General features: G+C 43.1%; 2 protein-coding genes across 6 annotated transcripts in view; one reads left to right on the forward strand and one right to left on the reverse strand.

Moving 5' to 3' along the window:
• leg1.1 (liver-enriched gene 1, tandem duplicate 1) overlaps positions 1 to 1,120 on the forward strand; it is a 3,405-nt gene extending 2,285 nt beyond the window's left edge. Inside the window, exons 6-8 of the mRNA XM_031865923.1 lie at positions 175 to 316; positions 415 to 511; positions 620 to 1,120. Of these exons, the coding sequence (XP_031721783.1) occupies positions 175 to 316; positions 415 to 511; positions 620 to 771 (391 nt within the window). The 3' untranslated portion in view covers positions 772 to 1,120. The remainder of the gene's footprint in view (positions 1 to 174; positions 317 to 414; positions 512 to 619) is intronic.
• A 2,834-nt stretch (positions 1,121 to 3,954) lies between these two features.
• Positions 3,955 to 18,682, reverse strand: part of dpf3 (double PHD fingers 3) — a 19,318-nt gene continuing 4,590 nt past the window's right edge. The window contains exons 2-12 of one of the 5 annotated variants that reach the window (XM_031865973.1): positions 15,057 to 15,217; positions 13,759 to 13,866; positions 10,522 to 10,655; positions 10,272 to 10,367; positions 9,907 to 9,979; positions 9,376 to 9,417; positions 7,622 to 7,759; positions 7,282 to 7,410; positions 5,042 to 5,154; positions 4,226 to 4,307; positions 3,955 to 4,063 (exon numbers count right to left, since the gene is read on the reverse strand). In XM_031865973.1, coding sequence (XP_031721833.1) covers positions 3,996 to 4,063; positions 4,226 to 4,307; positions 5,042 to 5,154; positions 7,282 to 7,410; positions 7,622 to 7,759; positions 9,376 to 9,417; positions 9,907 to 9,979; positions 10,272 to 10,367; positions 10,522 to 10,655; positions 13,759 to 13,866; positions 15,057 to 15,217 — 1,144 coding nt within the window. In that variant the 3' untranslated portion in view covers positions 3,955 to 3,995. The other 4 variants (XM_031865975.1, XR_004213392.1, XM_031865976.1 and 1 more) reach the window with 4 other exon arrangements.

Genomic DNA, 18,682 nt, shown 5'->3' on the forward strand with positions numbered 1-18,682 from the left:
CCCCCCCCCCCCCCCCCCCCCCCACAGGCCTCAGTTCAACCACTCAGCTTGCACTGTCTGTATTTTCTCCCCTGTACCACTGTCATGATGTAGTGTGGTATCATTTTTCTCATTTAACTCTCAGCAACCATTCAAACAAGCTGCATCCATCTCCTGTTTTCTCCTCTCCTTCAGGCAGAGCCACTACTCCTCCGTAGAGGTGACATTTTCTCAGAGCTGGCAGAACTCGGCCGAGTACGTTGCTGCGGCACATTTCCAATCCAATATGGACAAATCTGCACTGTTCATAATCCCTCTCCCAAGTCGTGTTTTACAGGTACGTAACTACAACTGCATCGCTCCATTAATTTAATTTGTTTTACGACCTGCGCATTTATCAAACTCTTGTTTTGTATGTCATATCTGTACGTCTAGGTGGGCGACAGTGCACCTAACATAGCCGATCTGAGTGAGGCGGAGAACCACACACTATACATCTTCTCCTGGATGAGCAGCATCAACAGTTTACTGGGTAGGACACACACACACACACACACACACACACACACACACACACACACACATAAATATTATAATCAAGGCTTTTTGAACTCTTAATGATGACCATGTCCTCTACCAGGTGGGTCTCTGGTGAATATGTGGAGAAGTGCCATGTGTTCAGTGACCACAAGAGAGAAAGGCAGAGAGATGCTGGAGCAGCTCCTCCTGAATCCCAGATTCGCAACAAGCTCTTTCCTGGCCATCATCTCTGAAATGACTACGGGATGCTAAAACAAACACACCCTAACCAGCAGAGATGTAGCAACTCCAATTAAATCAGTTTAGTCACTTTCTTTGAAAAACATGAAATAATCTGATTTGAATTTTTTAACATAGTACAGGATTACTTTTGAATTTTATGGGAGGGAGGTTTCACTAATGGAAGTTATTTGTTTCACTAATTGAAGATATTTGCAATACAAAAAGACAGAACATTTTTTGTGAGTAAAGTAAGCTACGTCATTATTTGGAAGGTATAGATGATCAACAGGCAGTTCTATATTACAGTTTAAAGCAGTCTTCTGTCTGTCTTTTCTCTTGTGGATGCATATTCCCCAATAAAGCAACAGTATTACTGTGATTATTGTACTCTTTTTATGATTGTATATTATTGCACTCTGATCGATAATAGTACAGAAAAATGTCAAAGACGAGACACAGAACGTTCTCGAACTCTGGTTTGAAGATGCACAGTTAGGTTTGTTTGCACAGAACATCTTTAAATCTTGCAACTGCAATCGACGAGTGTTTTAAATATTTCATCTCAACACGACAGGATGTCACAAAGTGTTGAGGCCTTACTCTAGTCCAACACCACTCCCTTGTGGTAATTGTATGTAAGTGCTAACACATTTTGAATTGTCAATGGGCAAAGCACAAGTAATGTTACAAATCCATTTGTGAAGTGGAACACCTCCATAGACAATGAATGTGGAAAGACGTCATAGTATATGGCTACATGTTGTTTCAGAACTATATCGTTATGGGTCCAAGAAATCAGTGCACTGTCTGTGGAGCAGCTCCAGACTTGAAGACATCGCAGGCTTCTGGATGTTTCATATTGGATTTCTTAATTTACATCCACAGAGAGAAAGCTCGCCAGACAAACAGAAAGGCAGCCACATGGGAGTAGGATGACTTATCTGTTCATCACATTATAATGGATATATCAGATGCAGCCATCTTGGCAAGAGCCATATAAACACTCAATATCCATTTCCAAATTGAATACACACCATTAGGGTTTCCTGGTAATGGATTGTTGAAAGGGAACAGAAGCAGGAATAGTATTTCTGTGAATTTATTTCACAGGCAAAATGTGAACCTGCAGATACATTTCATAGATAACAAGCAAAAGAAACAAGACCAATGGAAAAAAAAAGTCTTTATTTCAACACAAAACACAACATTTACTTTAACGAAATACAACACGCATGTTAAATCACGGGAGGTGATGGCATCAAATAAGAATGACATCCAAGAGATTTTTAAAAAGGAAGACACAAAGGGTCCTTACACCCGCCATGGAACAAAACAATAAAACCATCTTTATATTAACATGATGTATCTACACTAGCTCATGATTGTCGGTGGAAAAGTAATATCACATACAAACTCACACTTAAAAAAAAAACCCCACAAATGCAGATTGTGATATCTTGTGAAGGCTGGCACACTATGTGTACTTTAAGGGCTTTTTCTGGTTAGTTTTGAGCTTATTCTTGATGGTTCTTCCTTTTCATGATCATTAGATTAGTGCTACCAAATCTGTTCTGTAAAAAAAAACATAAATTACATTGATGGGGCTTTCGAAGATTTCACGTTACAATTGAACATATCAACCTTACTCATGTCGTAATACAAACCAAGAATGCCCAGAGTATATTCTGGTTGCACTGTAACTGCATAAAAACTGTAATGAGTTCTCATATAACCTGTGTTAACTTCCAGACAGGACTCATCACTGCTTACTCAGGACATTTATATGATTCACCACACTTGTTTGCTCAAAATAGTTTTGATTCTACACACATTTCTCTGGTTAATTAACAGCAGTGGTTCCCAAACTGTGGGGTGGAGCCCTCTAGAGGGGCGCAGAGGTATTGTAAGGGCCACACATTACTCATGGGTGAAATGAAGAGTGAAACCACTGACGGCAAAACAAACCTTATTCACCAGCAGAATATTTTTGAAATGTCCAACAGAGGTGTAAAGGTTCATTGAAAAGCATTTTTCCAATCATGGTTTACTGTCCAGTTTTGGATTTGGTCCACATGCTGAAGCAATGTAGCTCCATGGGACATGTGTGAGGGTGATGCTCTGCATCTTTAAAAAAAAAAAAAAACGCCTTTGTAAAAACAAAAACACACGAGTTAGATTCTAGAAAATGCAGTTTGTGTTCATATGTTATTTAAATATATTTCATCTCCTTTTGTTAATAGTTCCCTCAGTATTGTTACCAGATAATAAAAATTCAATACATTTATGTGTGTGCGTGTGTGGCGGGAGAGGGGGCGTTTGGGAACCACTGATTTACAGTAACAATGATCTCCTTGACAGTAACATTGGATCAATAAATAAACAATAACATTCTGTGTGAAGAAATGTTATAATTTTGTGTAAAGTGTCATATTGAGCACCGTGGTATCCTAGTGACTGCAAGGATACAAAATACAGACGTGGATTAGAAATGTCACCACGCTGCGACAAGAATGATGACCGAGGCAGTTCTATCGCTCCGCTTCCTCTTAGCGCAGGATATAAATTTCGCCGAGCTTGACAAAAACCTGTGAAAGATGGCATAACTAACATTGAGTCTGTCCAGATATGAAGAAGGAATGTCACTGTCAAGTCTAAACACAGGAGAGGAGTAGAGCTCGGAGGAAAAGAATTTAAACAAACATTAGTCAAACCCACGGTGGAGCTGGATCAGCAAGGGAAGCAAGCGAAAAGTCTTCCAAATTACACTCGAATTAATTTAAATGACGGGGAAAACGTCCACGGTTGGTTTATGATGAGCATGTTTTTCACATACACGTGTACTACACAGTATCGGCCATTATCAATCTTGCTTTTGGCTTTTTTGCCGTCTGCTGAGTGGTGAGGTAGAGAGATGACTGAACGGCAGACCTGCTGTAAGCGCTGTTAGCCGACTTATGGTCGAGACTGCATGTTGATGCCGTTCGGAGTGTTGCTCGGCTATATGAGAGGTCAAAGATCTTTGCGCCTCAAACAGGAAACCGCCCTGAGCCTGCTAATGCACTGGAGTGTGTGTGTGGAAGAGTGTATCTGTGTGTGTGTTCGATTCTATCTGAGAGAACGTGTTTGCTAACGTGTGGGGTATGTCAGACAGTTAATGTATAGGTACAAATATATATATATATATATATATATATATATATATATATATATATATATTGTGTGTACGTGTGTGTTGAGAAGAATGTCCAAGGAAGTTAAGCCTCTCCATAGGCGGAGGCCTTGTCTTTCAACAGGTCCAGACACACGTGGCAGCTCCAGCTCCCTGCAGAGAAAGAGAGGGAGAAAGAGAGGCTGAAATCGTTGTCCTCCTTGCCGATTTCCATATATAGCCTTAGCTTGTAGTCTCTCTCAAACATACAGCACATGACATATATAGTGTCTGCACGCTCATGTATAATAAAACCCATGAGAGTGGCTGTTGTACCTTCTGGAGGCTTGGTCATTGGAGGCTTCAGGCAGTACATGTGGTATCCTCTGTCACAGTCATCACAGAACAGCAGCTGATCCTGCATTAGCAACATACCATCAACATCTTAATTATTATTATACTGTATATATACGTATATATATATATATATATATATGTACAGGGGGCAGGAAAAAAACACACAAATCCTGCCTGGAAAAGGATATAAATGCTGAAGTAAGTAAGTAAATGCTGCTATAAATGTGACCCACATTATGTTGCAGCATTTATTAGCTATAAAAAGAGGTCTGGCAAGTAGCAGTGTGAGCTTTCAAAACATCTCGCGACAGCTTCAAAGAGAAGTCTTTATGCCCAAAATTCTGTTACGTCTTTCCAAAAAGTGGTAGGTAACATGCAACCTTATATAATACACCTTTGTTGTAATTTTGCTGTGGTGGGTATTTATTACCTTAAAGTTGAAGTCCTCTTTTAGTGTTAACATAATTATTGTTTTATTATCTCATCTTGCAAACCACTGTCGATTTGTATGAAATTGTGCTACACACATAAATGTATCCCATGAATTTATGATGATTTACATCTTCTATCCAAAAGAGTGAAATGTGTATCTTTCACTCTTTTACAACACATCATTAAAAAACCAAACATCACATCATGGCTGACTAGTCGCATATAATATATGCTTGGCAAGTATGTGCCAGTGGAAAGGTCACACCATTAAAAGGAAAGCAAGTCAAATTTGGTGCGCTTCAAAGCAAACTCAAAGGGCCACATGGGATAATACAAGACGTCCCTCTCCTACAGCATACGTACATCGTTCTCTGAGGTGCCACAGAGGCTGCAGGACTTGCACTCTATGCACTGCCACTGGTACGTCCTCACTGCCTGCATCATGTTATCAGTGAACTGCAGACATGTGGGGTGACCTGCAGGGCGACGGGGAGGGCAGGAGAGAAAAGAGAGAGAGAGGAGAGAATGGAAAGAATAAAGGAAAGGGGGGGGGGGCCAAGAGTGGATTGCCAGAAGAGTTTACAAAACAATGTCAGTGGTGATTTGTATGTGATAGCAGAGAGACACAGACAAAGACTGAGTCAGTGTAAGTGTCTGTAATTGCACCCCATAGTGTTGACAGTCCGTACAGCTGGATGAAATGCAGCATCAACAGCATTCAAGTGATTATATGTCTGGAGAACAAAACACGAGCCATGATGTGTGCACAGGAAAACAGAGCCGAGCAGTATTTCATCATCCTCCCAAAAAAATGTACAGCTGCGACAACTCAAAAAGAATGATATTTTTGGTAAAATTTTAAATCTAAAAACAAACATTTTGCAGTTACTGTCAATGTCTTTTTGTAGCCTCCCCACAGCTTCTGGTGCACACGGTTATCTGCGTGACCCTGATTTCAATGGGGTATCAATGAGCCATGAATGAGCACATAGTGAAGGATTTACATCTGGACTGGGAAAGCAGCCAGAAACATGGAAAACATTCTTCAGCCTGCGATGGGTGAATAAAGACAAATGTGATGTGAGCGAAATTCAAAGCAGAAAGGTTTCAGCTGCTGCCTGCCTCCTAAATCAAACGGAGGAATTACAGTCGGGTAGAAATAAGATGCGGCAGTTTAAAAGATGGCCTATCGTCTTAAAGGGATAGCACATAATGAGGCTGTAGATAAAGCATTTCTACTCTACGTCTAGTAACAAAAGAAAAGGTCTTGTCCGTAAAGACAGAGAGGAGCAATGGAGTGCCGGTTGGCTCTTACCTCTCGGCTACATGTCCTCTTTAGCCAATGGAGTGACTCAAGAGTCCACGCTCATCCCTCCCCCCGCCACATTAGCGGCCACTCGTGTAATTTATTCCTCTTTCCTCTGGTCCACCGTGTCTGCTATTAAGCTTTTCAGTCCAGATTTAATTAGGATGTAGCTCTGAAGATCAGTTTGTGATCTTGATTATCTTACACAAGCAAGTGTGAGGACATTATTGTTGGTTTATGAAAAATGGAAAAATGTCTGAACGCGTTCAACAGTAAAAATCCATCCGACCGTGGTAAAAAAAAAAAAAAGCCACTTTATCCATCGGAGGCAACATTTCCAAGAAAAAGATGTTTTTTGAAGGAATGCGCTTCCTACATCTTTAAAAAAAGTTAAAAATAAATCTGGAGATCTTCAAGGCAAGTTGGCATTGTTATCCTGTCTTCGAGAGTTCCCACGATGAAAACATTTAATCAGAAAATTGGTTTTATTGTCACGAGGTCCAGGTAGTCCCGTCATCAGCTGTCGGCTACAGCATCATCATTGTCTGAAAACATAAGGTCTTCCAGGTCTGCATCTTCAAAGCCACGAAACGTGGAGGCCTCGCTGTCTGACGTGCTGCCGAACAATTCCTCTAGAGCACTCGGCTTCCTCCCATGCTTCTTCCCTCCTCCTCTTCCAGCTACCATGAAAACATCAGCGTCAGAGCAACACAGACAAGGCCACACACTCTCGCAGCTGTTCTACTAAAGTCTGCCGTAGCAAGAAAACATCTCACTGGTTGAAATGAATGCTCTCTTACTACGCAAGACGTTTGAGCGTATTCGAGAAAATGTTTTGCTGAGATATCCAGGAGGAAAAAAAGGGGGAAAAAAGAGACAAAAATGCAGCCAAAAGTGCCACAAAGTAATGCGTGAAAACTGAGCAACAAAAGAGTGAATATGCATGTCGTCTAAAGGCAGAAGTCCTTACTGATGGGCGAGGTTGACATGGAGAAGCATGCAGGATGGAAGCAAGCAGCGGATCAATATTATCTTCAGGAGGGAAACTGCAAAAAGTTCCAGCGATTGGCTCTCACTTCTGATGGTCTACAAGACTCATTGACAACCCATTGACAAAGACACTGCGGCAACATGAAAGCTCAATTCACTGCACGCCATAAATGTATCATCAGGTCTACATCCTCAGGTAAAGACGCAGGCTGGTTTGAACCAAGATGACATGGAATAAGCGAACTAAAATGAACTGTGTGGATGTTAATGCAAAGTTTCTAATGATAGGGGGAGACTGGAGACTCACCGGAGCGTCCACAGTCAGAGCAGGACACCAGCTCCTCGGCCTGGCCCGTCTTTCTGTTGGAGTCCTGGTCTCCCAGGCAGAAGTCACAGTAGTCGTTGGGGATGATGGAGCCATCCGCAGCCTTCTGAGCTGTTGGCAGGAACAGACACATGTAAACAGGAGGACACATGAGCTGCCATTCATTGTCTGACAGCGCGAGGCCGTCTGGTTTACCATAAACTGTGATTTGGGAAATTGTACGAGTGTATGGCTGCGTACATTGGGGAGTCTCTGTCCTGAGCTAGCACTTACTGAAACCTTTTTGACGGGCTATGTAATCAAATGCTAGCCTGCAGCTTACGTTTGTGGTTGTCGGCGCTAAACGGAGGAGACGGGGACCTCTCTGCTTCCTTCTCCTCCTCACCCTCCTCCTCTGCCAGGTGAGTGTGGGTGTAGTGGTAGCTCAGGCCGGGCCGGTTCTTGTAGCGCTTTCCACAGACTACAGATAAAACATCAAAAGGTCCATTAGAGACACGTAGAACCTTGTGCGATACACTGTAGAGCAGTCGAGTCTGCTCAAAGGCATTTGTCATCCCTGTCTTAATTGGAATATAACATATATTAATTTGCAGGAACTGTTAGTATTTATGTTTGATGAGAGGATCTATTATTGCTGCTGAGACAGTGAGCGAGGAGCTTTATCTACTACATATTTAATGCCAAGAAAATGGATTTATGAGTTAAATAAGTTGAAACAATAATTAAGGCACGACATAAAGCAAACATCAAATCAGGCATTTATTTAAAAAAGAAAATCCTAATTCAAAATATTTCACGAGGAAGTCTAATAAAAGGAAAAATAGAGATATGGGGACATGACGCAACAGACCTGCGACTGTTTTCAAAAACAGATATTACGAGAAAGCAACACAAGGTTAAAACTTTACTGGCATATTTTTATAGAGACAGAGCGCATTCAAGTCCTGCTTACTTGTCCCGCCCACTACGCAGGGGAAAGACAATTCATCGCTCTCCATTGACTTTGTCTCGCTTGAATGTGCTTACTTGTCACTTTCGTGACAACAGAAAATTGCCTAAAAGCTGTTGGGTGTTGGGTTGCACTACTCAGAACCCAAAAAAACTGAGGATACAGGCAATAAGACGTGAGACATCTCAGGACAAATTTGAAAACTGTGCAATCCTGACACCAAGTACAGTGCAGCAAGCTTTCTGTCCAACTGTCAGTTCTAGGTTAACTATATTTCTGTAAGTTAAGCTAAAACATTTTGACAGTATGCAACTTCTGTAACAGGGGAATATAATTATTTGGCATGCTGATATATGATGTTTTTAGCTAGCTACGGGCATTTTGTTAACATGTCAGCCCTTGGTTGCATGTTGTGGGGCCGATTTCTGTTCTTTGGTACGACACGTTGCGCTCTGTCTCTATCCTGCTGGAAGTCACAAGTCTAATATATAAAAACAGGATTTGTAAGCTCATGAATAAAACTATAATCTATAGTCTAATATTGTAGTAGCTCTAGGGGTCATTGTAGAACACGTTAGAGCTGTAGCCATCATAGAAGTTTCTTATTATACTGTATATTTATGCTGCTTTCCTTGCGAGAGCCAATTCTGGAGCCATTTTTTTTTCCCACCAGAAAGCTTCAAAGCTTCCCCGTCTCCCTGTAAACTCACCGCCAATCCAAGCCCACAGTTAAAAACTGATCCGTATGAAACATCTTAAGAAAGTCCACCCAGTGTGAACACTTCTACAATGGCTACGTCTGCGGATCACATCACAGCTAGTGCGGCCTTCAGAAACATGCATCCCTCGGTGGGACATTAGTGGAGGTGCTGCTTAAGCATCATTTGGTGCATTCCTTGCAATATGCAAGCATTAAGGCACACAGCGTTAGTTTCATGCAATGCTCGCACTGAATTCAGGGAAATGGACTAGCATAGAGCACTTAAAGCGTTAGATATCTCCAAGGGATTAGCATTCAGTCAGCCATTCCCGAACCGGACGCCCATGGCAGAAAAAAAACAAAGCCAATCATGTAAAGACAGTTCACGGAGCCCCTAGAAGGACAAGATGGAGACAGGTTCAGATACCTTCTTCAGCCTTTTTTGAGTTATGCTTTTGTTTGTATTTATCTGGAACAGAGAAGACACAAAAGCAAACAATAAAGGAAAGACAGCACAAGACACAAAATGAGGATGAGATTCAATTTGTTTGGGGCTCAGTCAAGTCAGCGTGGCTATCTCTTGGGGATTCTGTCCAAGTACGCGAGTGGCATGCTAGTCAGGTCTGGATTAACAGCGAACTCTTCCTTCATGCTGCAGAGCACAGCTCTTAGGACAGAAGAAGAGGGGGCCATCATTGAGGGAGCACGTCTGCTGGATTTTGTCTCCGTTTATAGAAGCTACGATTTTGGAACAAGCGTGTAGAGAAGGGTTTCCTGATACATCATAAAGGAATTAACTTTGGTAATGCTAGATCTAAGGAGCAGAGAGTTTCTCCACCCACGTGAGCTTCAGGAAACCCTCTGAATTTAGGTAAACTAGTGTGTAAAGCAAAAACTAGTGACACTGATCACATGAGGGCACATGATGTACAAATAATTAGGTTTCCTTTTCTCTTACTGTCACAGACATAAGGTTTGTCCTGGTCGTCGGCGTTAACGGGTTCTGTCCTCCTGCGATTGGATCCTCTGTTCTGAAAGGAAACGCAACACTCGTCTGATGTTCAAACCTCCAATGTATGAATGTTGAAATTTAGGATATTTTATATTTAAATGCAGCATACTTTACATAAATGTGTATATGTCTTTTAACTTAATACATCAAAAACAAGGTTTATTGTGATAATTTGTTATGAAACAGTTTTTAATGGCAGGAAGATACAGTAGAAATCTTTCATTTAATAGATTTTGTATTGATGAAACTTTGTTACTATTGTCTTTTACACCACACACACACATGCTGTGTCTCTTGTCTGTGACACTCACTTTGCCTCTGTTTCTGTTCTTTCTCTTTGGAGTATCCTGCTCAAAGTCTTCATCATCATGGAGGCCGTCCCCGTTTTCCTCCGCCTCCAGAACTCTCTACGGAGCACAAACACACACATAGTGGGAGCGTTAGGTAAAAGTAAAAAGAGGTTGGAAAGAAGTAATATGGGGAGATAAGGGTTCATATTTTGGCAGTAGATACACATTAATAATGTATGATACTGTACATAATGCACACTTGACAAAATACCTGTATTTCCAGCAACGTTTCCTCTTCCTTACAGATGTTGTTTTTTTTCTCCAGCAGGCTGTCCCCCCTCAGGAGGGCCTCCAAGGCTGTGGCCTCCCCTGGGGGCACCTCGCGCTTGGGGGCCATCTCGGCTTCTGAGGAGGTGATGGCAGAAGAGACTAAGAGAAAGTACTTTAAATGGCAAGTGTGTGTGTGTGTGTGTGTGTGTGTGTGTGTGTGTGTGTGTGTGTGTGTGTGTGTGTCTGAGCCAATGTCTTTACCGGTGCAATTTATTTTTACAATTTGTTTGCTGACCACATTAAACACAAAACTCAAATTTGTAAAATGTTCTCTCCTGGCTGTCTGCAGGACCAAAGCAGAGACGATGTATCAGTATCAATGTGGACATTGTGTGAGTGCTGCCTCTGCATGTAAAGGGAGCTTTAGTAACAGCGGCACCAGGTGCACAGTAAGAGAAGAGGAAATACTGAACCTAAACGAGAAAACAGTGCTCACAGGCCTGAATTACATCTCCGGTCTCGGTCTCTCTCTCTCTCTCTCTCTCTCTCTCTCTCTCTCTCTCTCTCTCTCTCTCTCTTTCAAGCATCTGCTCTCAGTCTTTCTTCCTCTCCCTCTATTCATTTCCGTGGAGGTGAACTTGCTGCAGGATTGACTAGCCGTTCTCGTCTTTGAACTCTTAACACCGGGATCAGAGCAGAATGAAAGTAGGGGTGTGATAAGAACGGCAGGGAGTGTGTGAGATGTTCTTATTGAATACAGAGCTGCTGGGTCTCCTCTTTTCCCTCCTCCTCCTCCTCCTCCTCCTCCTCCTCCTATTTCTTTGTGTCCATTTGTGTAGGTTGACTTGCTGGGTGTAGGTTGACTTGCTGGCACAGACAGGACAGTCCCCCACTCTGTATCCCCCCCGCAACCCACCATATACGCCTCCTCCTTCACCTCCGTTCTCTGCTGACACCCTCCCTCCTCTCCTACACTGCTTGCTTTCCTCGCCCCCCATCTTCTTTGCCCTCCTTCCCCTTTTTAACCTCCTCACCCCTCCCTTGACGCTCCAGGACAAACGTGGTGGGGAGAATGTGGAGCTGAATGTTCTGCTCTGCCAGCGAAAAGCAAAGAAACGCCCCACACCCCCAAGCCCATACGAACAAACATCCCCACGCGCTCACATATCATATTGATCTGGATCCACTGCTGACCTTAAAGGGGCACTCCACCGATTTTACCCATGGGGGTCAGTTTACTCATACTACTCAGTTGTAGAGTCTCTTCTATGGGGCAGAAGAGATTATAGCTCTTCTGGAGAAGCTTTCCAAGGTTTGAGAAAATAAAGCCTGATGATGTCATTAGCTGGGTTTGGGCTTAAGACTTAAATCTCTTATAGAAAGCTGACGTTTCACACTGGAGGTGTGGGATTTGAAAGAAGTGGACATTTAGGAGACATGGAGGCAGGGATGTAGTCGGGACCAAGTCAAGTACAAGACCAGGTCCAGTCAAGTCCAAGTTCAGAGCAAGTCTAAAGGCAGTCGAGACCAGGTCAAGACCGAGTCCAAAACAAATTGAGTCCTGTTCAAGAACATAATAGATAATAGTGTCTTCCCCGTGCTATTATAGTGATGAGGGAGTTCGGACGGACAGATATAATCTATCTATAAACAATATTGATCTTCTAACATGAAACTAATTCATTCATAGCATTTAGGTTTGAGGACCATTACAGATGTCTACAAGTACGTTAAGAAAGAGGCGGAGGGGTATTTTTTTGAGACCGGACTCGAGTACTATACAGCCCTGCTTGGGGGTCTAATGAAAGATGCTTTAGAGCTGCATTATGGGAAATGTAGGATCCAGAGTTTTTAGAGGTTGACCCATACTACAGACTAAAAATCAGGATATAGCTTTAAGTAGATACAACACTAAATCACTGGAGTGAGTGTAATGTAAAGTGGCCCACGCCATCGCACCCCTGACATCAAAGGTAGGAAACATGAACTAAGAAAAGCACGAGAAAGAGGTGAAGGTAAATTGCACGCTCATTGCTTTTTGTACATTTGTGCACACAATTGGTGCAAATATCTTACTCTTATGCATTTGCTTGCTTTTTTGTAACCCTCATTAGATTAAATGGAGTTTATACTGAGGGAAGCAAAATGGCCGCTGAGGCATGTCCACTTAGCAACGGCATGAACAAGAAGCAGAGGATCTAATGTACAAAACAAGGAGTTAGATCCCGGTTTCAAACTATTTCAAAGTAACCTTGTGACAGAACCTCTGTGTATCTTCACACAAAAGCCAAACCTCTCTGCTCAGGAAGCATTAAATAAACATAAAGCGTTTCCAAAAGTCTGAAAGGGGAGCACTGACATTCCTCTGTCGTGTTGTGATAGATATCTGGGCCAAACTGAAGAAATGGATCCCTGTAAAACTAAAGTGGAGACGTCTACTCTTTCACCCTACAATGGCTTTCCTGCTCTGGTTAACTGCAGTGTAATGCTAGTTTTCTTTCCCTTCACGTGCTTTAGTTGGTTGGTTGTGTTTGGGGATTTTCTTCTCTAGTTTTTTTTCCTGAAGATGTCTCTTGTGCTTAAAGCTGAATCGTTCTTGGTGGAACACTCTGGAGTATTATATTGCGTCTGGAAGACAGCAAGGTGGAAACAATAGTGTGGCAAAGCAGATACAAAGACTCGCCTTTATGTCTCTCACTTATCGGGTTCCTGAGGCATTCCTTTGCTAAAATCCCCCACAACACACACATATGCATGCATGGATACACACACAGACACACATAAAAAAGACTCACTTACATTCTAATGCCTCATGGACAAATGATTATAGAGGCCCAGTTAGGGTGCTTGTGTGCTGCAACAGAGAGTCATGTGTGTGTGTGTGTGTGTGTGTCTACTGCCAGAGAACAGTGAGAGGAGGTATTGATTCAGGGGAGAGAATGAACCTGGAGACCTGGCGAAAGAGAAGGGCTAACCAGAGCCAGATGGTCAGATAGTGAACATTAACGCCACTGAGCACGCCTAAAGCTCTGTGCAGCCACACCAGAGCACAGAGGGCACACACACAATGCACATGTGCATTCAGATGCGATGAACAACCAAAAGGAGCGGGCGCACCGGTTTGAGTGGCTTTCATTGTATAACTGTGGGTCGATACTGCTGCGGCTTTGGCGTTCACTGTGCATGCATGTCAATGTGCTGCACGGCCGTGTGTGTATGTGCGCTTTGTTTGTCTTACCCAGTCGAAGCTCACACAGGCGGAGCTGAGGATCCAGGGGAGGGTGGAGTCGCCTCTTCTTTCTCCAGCAACGAGCAGGATAGGTGTACATCTGTCCTGCTGCTTGGCCTGGACAGACACACACACACACACACACACATTCATAAATATAGGCGTACACACATGCACAAGCACACAGGAAGAATTTTAACAACCATTGGCAGGCTTACCATTTTAGCAAAACTTGCATTGAGACCACGACAAACACACACGCACACACGCACACACACACACACACACACACACACACACACACACACACACAGAGTGGACTGGTCTTTCTTCCCTGACACTTAATATGTCTCACTTTCAGTGCTCAGGCTAATGGTCCACATATTCCAAAACATCCGTCTCAGATTCCAGAAACTCACATAAAACCCGGAATGTGGGCTTCTTTATCATATCAGTGTAGATGTAGAACCATAACTTAATGTTGAGGATGATAACATGCAGTTTTACTCCAGTAAACAATTTAAATATTTGCCTTGTCACTATTTTAGAAAAGCAGCCTTCTTGCGCTTGAATCGAATGAGTTGGTAACTTTGTGTCTAATCATATGGAGATGAAGACAGAGACGGAGGGGAATACGCTATTTTCTCTGTCAGCATGAGCAGAGGAAAAATAAAGAGAAGGAGGGGGTAGGGATAAACTCAGAATAAATTCATATAATGCGAGTTAGGTCTGCCACAAAGTATAGGGTGTGGCCTGAAGGGCTTTGCATACAAGATGGAGAACAGGCTATTTGTGTCCAGCTCTCGGTGAAGAGCAGATTGTTCCCTTTGGCTGGACAGGCGACCCAGATGTGCATTCTGACTACATGTCTCATGATAAATCAGCAAATGGTAACTCATGTAATATACAAAAGATGGGTTGACTTGCTTTTTTCAATTGAGGGAGGAGATCTTTACATTAAATCCTTGATATGCATACAGTCAGTAGCTAGTTAGCCTAGCTTAGCATAAGGGCTGGAAACAGGGAGAAACAGCAGGCCTGGCCCTGTCCAAAGATGACAAGATTTGGCAACCAGCTCCTTTAAAGCGCATTCCATTTCACAGGAACGTCACACATTGGTTGCCTCGCAATCACAAGAAACCCCTAGATCTTCCCCTGTTTTCAGTCTTCATGCTAAGCTAAGCTAACCGGCTACTGGCTGTAGTTTTGTATTTAGCGTACAGATGATGGCGGCATCTATCTTTTCATCTAACTCTCGGGCGAGAAAGTGATGAGCGTATTTCCCAAAATGTCAAACTATTCCCCACCTGGCTGGCGGTGGCACTTTTCCATCCAGATGTAGCAGTTGTTCTGCGCCACACCAGTCTGCGAGTCCAGGAAGGGCATGCGCACGCTGCGCTCGGCACAGAGACGGGCATTGTAGCTGCGGCAGTGTTCGATGGCCTCCCTATAGAACTGGTCACCAAGCCTGAGGACGGACAGACAGACAGAGAACGTGGCAGCTTAAACAGTCAGATAGACAGACATGAAGAATCAGGCTCATGTACTTCTACATGAACTGCCCCCTTCATTTAACATCTGACTCAAGTTACCCACAGAAACATTACGGTCCTATTGCTGCCATTGATCTAAGCTATTCGCAGCATGCTGCTTTGATTTCTGCTTTCTGTGCAGTCATGCCTGCTCTTGAAGTCCTATGAGCTAAATGTTAATATTTTTTGGATGGTTAATGGCAATAACATGTGCTGGGCGGCTGATGATTTAGTACGGCCTGCAAATAAAGTATGAGCGGGCGTGTTCAGTCCTGGTTAACTTCAGCTCAATAGAACACGCCCAGTCTTCTCTCTACATTTTGCAGTTTGTTGTGTAAACTTGAAGATGAAGCTGAAAGGAACATCTTTACACACAATGAGGGCCGTGAAGGCCAACGCGGGCAGGAAACGGCGAATAAGAATGAGAAGAAATGTTTCATCCCGTCAAATTGATCGACAAGTGCCGGATCAAAGTCCACACAACAGATGGGCTACACACACACACACACAGACACACACACACACACACTGACACAAAAGAGAGGCTATAAATCAGGATGTGAGCCATTAATAACCTCCAGTCTCTCCACAGGGAGGGGATTTCTGCGACATCATTAGAGACAAACAAGAAAAAACAAGATCAACTCTCTTTTGCCCAAAAATAAAATCTACACCTTGAGTAGGTTATTCTTTATTTAATTACATCGCTGAAATCCAGAGAGGAAGATAAAGCACAGATAGTCCTAGTGGGGTCTGATCTTGAGCCAGCAGGAGCACACATGGCTCCGCTCCAGAGGAAGTGGACTGAACAAGTCGACCCTCTTTGGGCACAGTTTAACCCTTTAGTTACTTTTACTAAATGAGACAGCCATGAAGGATAATTTGCCCTCAGTATATATTATTACCAGACATCGTTTAAGCTAATATCTGAGCCAAAAAAAAGAATGCCACCAGTATCCATTGCTGCTGGGGAGACAGAGCACCCACAGCAGCAGGATCTTGTCTCTTGTCTCTCTGTTAATGTGCATACATGTCCATCTGTGACTCTGTCTCTCTGTCTCTCTGACTGGCCCGAGCACAGATATGTTAAGAATTCCAAGCTGGACAAAGACCAGCACTCTGGTCGCACTGAATCTCACAAAGATGTGCAGTGTTTGGAGGTGGAGGGAGCGGAGGGTGGATGAGGGAGGAGAAGGGTGAGAGGTTGGAGTGAGTAGCGGCAGAGAGTGAGCGAGGTATCGCACGTACTGATGAAGGAGAAAGGGGGAGAGTTCAGGGGAGACAGGTTTGGAGAAGTTGATCCATTTGTGGTTGAAAAGAAAAAATGAAGATATGAAGAAGGCAACAAAACAATGATGTACGGAGCAAAAAACTGAGGGCGGACAGTTTTTTGTTTAACGTGACCAGAAGTGAAATCATGTTTTATTGTATCGAAGCAACAATTATAACTCATATAACTCATATTAGGCCAAAAATATGGCATTATTAATAGGACAGTACGGTGGCCTTGGTCATGGTATATTATTTAGGCAACCAGAGGAGATTCCAGTAAGTCACTGCTACTGGCTAGTAGTAATAGTCCGGCACGTCACTCCCCATAATAACCACAGATTGTTGTTTTTACAGCAGCACACGCAAACATGCAAAAAGTAGAACCTCTATAGACGCTCTGTGTGCACCTTCATGTACACATTCTGGTCTACAACAGTTTGCTGGCTATGGTTGTTGTCAGGAGGCCGACAGAAACGAGGAAGGCAGCTGGTGTTTTTTTGCAGTGAGACGAAACCAGCAGTCGCAGCGATCCAGTCAAATCCAAAATCTCCAGAAGAGACTTCCTGTCACATAACTCTCATTCCCAGAGGTGGAGCGTTATCTCTGCTTTCACTATGTGTTGCCTGAACTCTGTGTGTGTGTGTGTGTGTGTGTGTGTGTGTGTGTACCTACAGGCATCCGTCTTCCCCACTTGTCTTCCCCCTCTTCCTCCCGGTGTCATCCCGCATCGCCTGTACATTTCCAGAAACAAAGCGTCTGTGTAACGTCCCCGGGCGGCTTCATAAACTCTTACATAAGCGAGCATTCGTGCCTACATGTTTGCCTGCTGTGCTTTTGTCTGAGAGGTGTGTTCGTGTGTTTAGTTAAGTGAGAATAAAGAAACACGCGTGCGTCTCTTTGCCTCCGACACCATCTGTCAGCGGGTTGCGTGTCCCGAGACATCCCCCCCCCCCCCGGCCACCTGAACCCGATTCAATCACCAGAGACTCTACTGCGCTCCTGTTTGTACCCATCAGTCGACTGTATGGCTGATCCTAGCGATGGAGCTTATGGGAGGGGGGGTTTTGCAGGTCGGGGGACACATTCCTCCTGGTCAACAGCTTGCTGGATACTGATGGGATCTGCAGTTGTGTGCGTTCCTGTGTACCACTGTGATTGTCTCAATTGCTCCCATGCTAGCACAGAGGAGCCGTGTGCCTGACGGTCAGTCTTTTCAAAGTTTCTATGTAAAAGCTCATCGAGGTAAAGTTTAGTGACCATATAGGTGTTCAAACCTAATCCCTAGCTCTATTATAATCGGACTTCCTGTTTGGATGACTGCTGTCATTCCTCTCCTTTAATCTTACTCCTATCTGCCGCATATATCTGTCAGTTAGGTATTGCTCGCAGCACCATTCTCTTCCTCCTCGCTTAGTGGAATAATCCCTGAAACTCATCAGTGGCATGATAAACCACCGTCATACCTCCACATTCACGCTCATTTCCTCCTCATCCACTGCGTCTCCTTCCCGTTTCGACGAGTTCGGAAAACGCGACACGTCTATTAGTCGATTTGTCAATTCACAAATTAAACTGCAAAAAATCAAAGTTTCTCAACTGTGGAGGGTTTTTAATGTTTTGTCTGTCATGTATGATGTCATTAGAAAACGATATTTTAATATGTCACATTGATCATAATGCACATTTTCCCTATTTATTTACATTTAATAAATCAAATAATTCTTCAAATCACTTGAGAAAATACTCAGATGCCGGTTATTTGATGATGAAAACAGTTGTTGCTTTTCTTTATCCGGTTAAAAACATCAAAACAGAAACACATTTTGCCTCGAGGCAGGAGGTGTATAATCCCATTTTGCCAATCATTTCATTTAAGCTCTCTACTTTGAAGCAGCATCTAAAATCAGCATCTGGCTGTAAAAATACATATTCTATTTATGTTTTATTATTATGAGGAGGATGAGATTTGAATGTGTGACACTTTTAAGTGTTCATATCGCAAAATCAAAAGGAACATAAAAGTGAAAAACTAACAGAGCCTCCGGTGATCTGCAAAACGGTTTAACGTTAGATTTCACCAGCTGTGTGTGTGTGTGTGTGTGTGTGTGTGTGTGTGTGTGTGTGTGTGT

The sequence above is a fragment of the Anarrhichthys ocellatus genome, unplaced genomic scaffold (assembly GCF_004355925.1).
Source record: "Anarrhichthys ocellatus isolate YVR2014 unplaced genomic scaffold, GSC_Weel_1.0 scaffold34, whole genome shotgun sequence".
NCBI lineage: Eukaryota > Metazoa > Chordata > Actinopteri > Perciformes > Anarhichadidae > Anarrhichthys > Anarrhichthys ocellatus.